Source organism: Nicotiana tabacum, chromosome 3 (genome assembly GCF_000715075.1).
Source record: "Nicotiana tabacum cultivar K326 chromosome 3, ASM71507v2, whole genome shotgun sequence".
In the NCBI taxonomy this organism is placed as follows: domain Eukaryota; kingdom Viridiplantae; phylum Streptophyta; class Magnoliopsida; order Solanales; family Solanaceae; genus Nicotiana; species Nicotiana tabacum.
Window position 1 is genome coordinate 39,372,991 of NC_134082.1, and position 4,612 is coordinate 39,377,602.

At 35.9% G+C, this 4,612-nt stretch overlaps 1 protein-coding gene across 1 annotated transcript; it reads left to right on the forward strand.

Annotated features, from left to right (window-relative positions):
• Positions 1-223: 223 nt before the first annotated feature.
• LOC107784711 (cationic amino acid transporter 1-like) lies at positions 224-4,237 on the forward strand. The gene is made up of 3 exons (XM_016605880.2): positions 224-391; positions 1,210-1,642; positions 2,618-4,237. Exons 2-3 carry the CDS (start codon positions 1,219-1,221, stop codon positions 4,012-4,014), a joined length of 1,821 nt encoding a protein of 606 aa, XP_016461366.2. The 5' UTR covers positions 224-391; positions 1,210-1,218; the 3' UTR covers positions 4,015-4,237.
• Positions 4,238-4,612: the final 375 nt, after the last annotated feature.

The following is a 4,612-nucleotide window of genomic DNA, read 5'->3' on the forward strand; positions in this document are numbered from 1 at the left end:
AATATACCTTTTATATTTTTTGTGTTATTATGCTATATATTATTAATTATTAATTTGTAGATTAACAATTTTAAAGATCCATGAGGTTACATCAAGTAAAACTTCAAGAAAAAGAAACTGCTCGCTAAAACGGTTTATGTAGTTAATAGTCTTCATTGATATCACCGTTAATTACTCTGTGGCTCTCCACCATTTTCTCTTTTTTCAACATATTGCAGAACTGTCAATAGTATTGTGCACTTGGTTGGTTATAGTGTAAGATCCTCTTTCTACGTCCACTGGAAGCCGCCAACATTTTTTTCCCCTCTCTCTCTCTCTCTACTGTAATCCTACTAACCTGCCGCTGCTCATCGGAGACCTGCTCATCCTCCTCCACCGGCGGTCTCCACCGGTAGACTTCAGTTGTAGCATTATACGAAATTTTTCTTCTTATAATTCTCTTTTTGTTTTGTGCTAAAATGTTTGCATGGTTGTGCCTTTGTGAAATGCTTTATCGTTAAATTCTGTTTTTTTTTGTTTAACCATTGAACCTCATTTGCTCGACCAATTTGGATTCGTATCACGAAAGGGAAATCTCTCCCTATCACAAGTTCTCTCTATTCTAGGGTTTGAATATTCGAAACCTCTGATTAAGAATGAAGGGATCCCGACAATCTCACAAAGTACACCAATTGGTGGTTAATGTTGCATGTTGTGCCTTACGTGAAATGCGATATAGTTAAATTCTACTTGCAATTGAATATGCTTCTTCTTTCTTTTTTTGGGAGGGTGGGAATTGCTTTTATTAGGAATTTATTGAACATGAGATAATGAGAAAATTAATTTTGTCAATTGCTGATTAGATGGTGCCTTCTTGAATTTGCTACATAACATGGTATAGGCGTTTAAAAACTTCGATTTATTCTCAACAAGAAAAGATATGCTAATACATGGTTAGTTATCCATTTGCTTCAGCATTTCTTTTTCTTTTGCCAAATGCAATATCATCTCCATGATCTTCCACTTTATGTTTGGAAATAGTCCTTATTCTGTACACAAACAACGGAAAAAAAGATTTAGACAATAAGTCAATTATAAGGTAATTATTGGCAAATCTTATAACCTGATAAAAATGGTGTGTCTAACATGTTATCATATGTTTAACTAACACAATCATGCAAGAAAAATTGAAACTGCCAGTATATAACTTAAATAGACTTGGAAATGCAGGGATAGAAAATGGGGGAAGGGGAAGAAGGACACGGATTGTCGACTTCTGGAGGAATAAGGAGAAGAGGATGTACACTTTCAAAGGATGATTTTCTGCCAGAGGAATCATTCAAGAGCTGGGGAAATTATGTAAATGCATTGAGTAATACACCAGCTCGGCTTTATGATCGAGTTGTGACACGTTCTGATGAGCAAGAAGAGATGGATGCCAAGGCAAGAAGTGTGAACCAAATGAAGAGGAGCTTGAATTGGTGGGATCTCATGTGGTTTGGTTTAGGTGCACTTGTTGGTGCTGGAATATTTGTTCTTACTGGTCTTGAAGCTCGTACTGATGCTGGTCCAGCTGTTGTCCTAGCTTATGTTATTTCTGGGGTCTCAGCTATGTTAGCTGTATTTTGCTACACTGAGTTTGCTGTGGAGATTCCAGTGGCAGGTATGTAAAGTCACCTACATATCTGTATTTTACTAACTAGTAAAAGAATATTTACTTTATCAGGTCATCAAAGATAAAAAGGCAGGATTAGTAACTTGGAAAATAAGATAGATTATCTACTATAATAGCTTAAAATACATTGATTCTGTAAAAAATCTTTGCACTATCATTATGTGTTTAAGTAAATCCCTTTTTTATGGTACATTAGTAAATTAAATCTCTTGATGAGCGATATCCATCTTCAATACCTTTTGACTAGACTTTGTCCATATCCTTTTGACACTCGTTCATCTTACCTTTTATTCTGGTAAATTGGTGCTTAATGATTTATGAGCCCTGTGGAATGATCCCTCTCCTTGATTTCCTAATAAGTTTTTATTGTAGTTGAAATTTGAAAGTATCCTAAAACCACGAATAAAGAAAATTAACTGTAAAATCTTAAAACTTTTTGCAAGTTAGGTGAACTAAAGAGAAAGAACTTAATTCCCTGAAGTGCATTATTACTTATTTCATGATCATCTCCAAAGACACTGTGAAAAGCAATATCTCCAGTTTTATTCTGAACAACCCCATATGTGCATATTTGTACGTACACTTCCACAGTCACTTTCCATTAGAATTTTTGCAGCAAGCAAGTCAAAAGTTTCAGAATTGTACAGAGCTGCAGTTAAAAGACAAGCATTTCGCCTGTATACTGGTATTGTAGCCACGAGCCACGATATGGGCAGGGGCGAGTGTTTGAGCACCAATCTTATAACTTTTTCTGACATAATGTGCAATTTTGAGGAAGGTACCTTGAGATTGAGAACACTATTTTTTTCTATTCTTATCTTCTTCTTGATTTGTTGACAATGATTTCTCCAACTTGTGTCATAAATATGCAATTTTTTCTTCTTCTTATGCTCAAATGCTTTCGTTATGTCAATTAAGTTTATGAACAAAATTCTCATACAAAAGGTTTAACATCTTTGATAGGTGGTTCATTTGCTTACTTAAGGGTGGAGCTCGGTGACTTTGTAGCATTTATAGCAGCTGGTAACATACTTCTTGAATATGTGATTGGTTCAGCCGCAATGGCTCGCTCATGGACTTCCTATTTTGCCACTCTTTGTGGCCGCCAACCTGACGATTTCCGGATCGTGGTAAATTCTCTAGCAGAAGGCTACAATCGCCTTGATCCGATAGCCATCGGTGTCTGCATTATAATTTCCATCATTGCATGTAATAGCACCAAAGCTTCTTCTAGGATCAACTATATTGCATCAGTTGTTCATGTCCTAATCCTCCTCTTCATCATTGTTGCTGGTTTAATCCATGCGGATACCAAAAACTTCACCCCCTTTATGCCATTTGGTCCTCGTGGTGTATTCAAAGCATCGGCTGTGTTGTTTTTCGCTTATACTGGTTTTGATGCTGTTTCAACTATGGCCGAGGAAACCAAGAATCCTGCTAGGGACATCCCTATTGGCCTAGTTGGTTCTGTTTTATTGACCACTGTGTTGTATTGTGCATTGGCTGCTGTTCTTTGTCTTATGCAATCGTACAAGAATATCGATGTCAACGCCCCGTTTTCAGTTGCATTTGAGGCTGTTGGTTTAGGCTGGGGAAAGTATGTGGTTGCTGCAGGTGCATTAAAAGGGATGACCTCTGTTTTGCTAGTGAACTGTGTAGGCCAAGCTCGTTATCTAACACACATTTCCAGAACTCACATGATGCCCCCTTGGTTTTCTTATGTAAATGCAAAATCAGGAACACCAGTCAATGCTACTATATTCATGATGACATCTAGTGCACTTCTTGCCTTATTTACAAGTCTTGATATTCTTTCAAACCTTTTGTCTATCTCCACACTCTTTATCTTCATTCTTGTGGCACTTGCTCTTCTTGTTCGACGTTACTATGTCAGTAATGTGACCACTAAAGAGAATCGAAACAAGCTCCTCGTGTTACTTGCACTCATTGTGGCATCATCTATTGGCACTGCTACTATTTGGGGTGTTACAGATGATTGGAAAGGATATTGTGTCACATTGCCAATATGGTTCTTGGCAACTGCTGGAATATCAATTTTGGTGCCAAAAGCTAGGAGTCCAAAGGTATGGGGTGTACCTTTGGTACCATGGGTACCATCTGTATCCATTGCCATAAATTTCTTTCTTCTAGCTTCCATGGATAAGGATTCTTTTATACGGTTCGCAGTTTGGACTGTCCTTTTGTTGGTATATTATGTGCTCTTGGGGTTGCATGCCTCTTATGACACTGCCAAGGAGCTTGAGAAGAATGCAGAATGGGGAAAAGTTGAAGGAGGAAATGCTTCTTCACTTACAAATGCTGGAGATACCAAAAGTGAGCCAGTTCCTTCAAGTAAATAAATTAGGCTCTATTTAGCATTTCATAATTTTGTACTATCCAATTCTTTTATTTTTTTAATTTTTTTTTATTTTCTTTTCGGTTGAATTTCTATCCTACATGTTGAATTTTTTTTTACATTTGAGAATTTGGATTAGGTGAAACGGTGCTATAATTTTTTCCTGTAAATTTGAATTGTATAGGGAAAAAAAAATTGTGTCCTATAAGAGATCTATGGCTCATTCATCTTTCTTTCTTTTTTTCACTCAAACAATCCTTAAAAATCTTATAATCTTAAAAAATTAATAAATACTAGAATGCTATTTGATCAATAATGCATTTGATTCTAAATTTTCATAGTTACTACGGGTAAACTTCAATTCATATATGCATGGCCCAGGTGATAATATTATACAGATAGCCTATTTTGAATGCACAGGCGTTACAAAAAATCGAAAAATCGAACTTACATATAAATATCATTTTTCAAAGGTAATTAAAATTTAATGTAGTTTTTTCTTTGTCTAGACATATTTGTTATCCTAACCTGGGATGTAACATTTAATATGCTTAATATAGATGACTCATTTTTGCTTATTTAAATGCTTGATTCTAATGCGT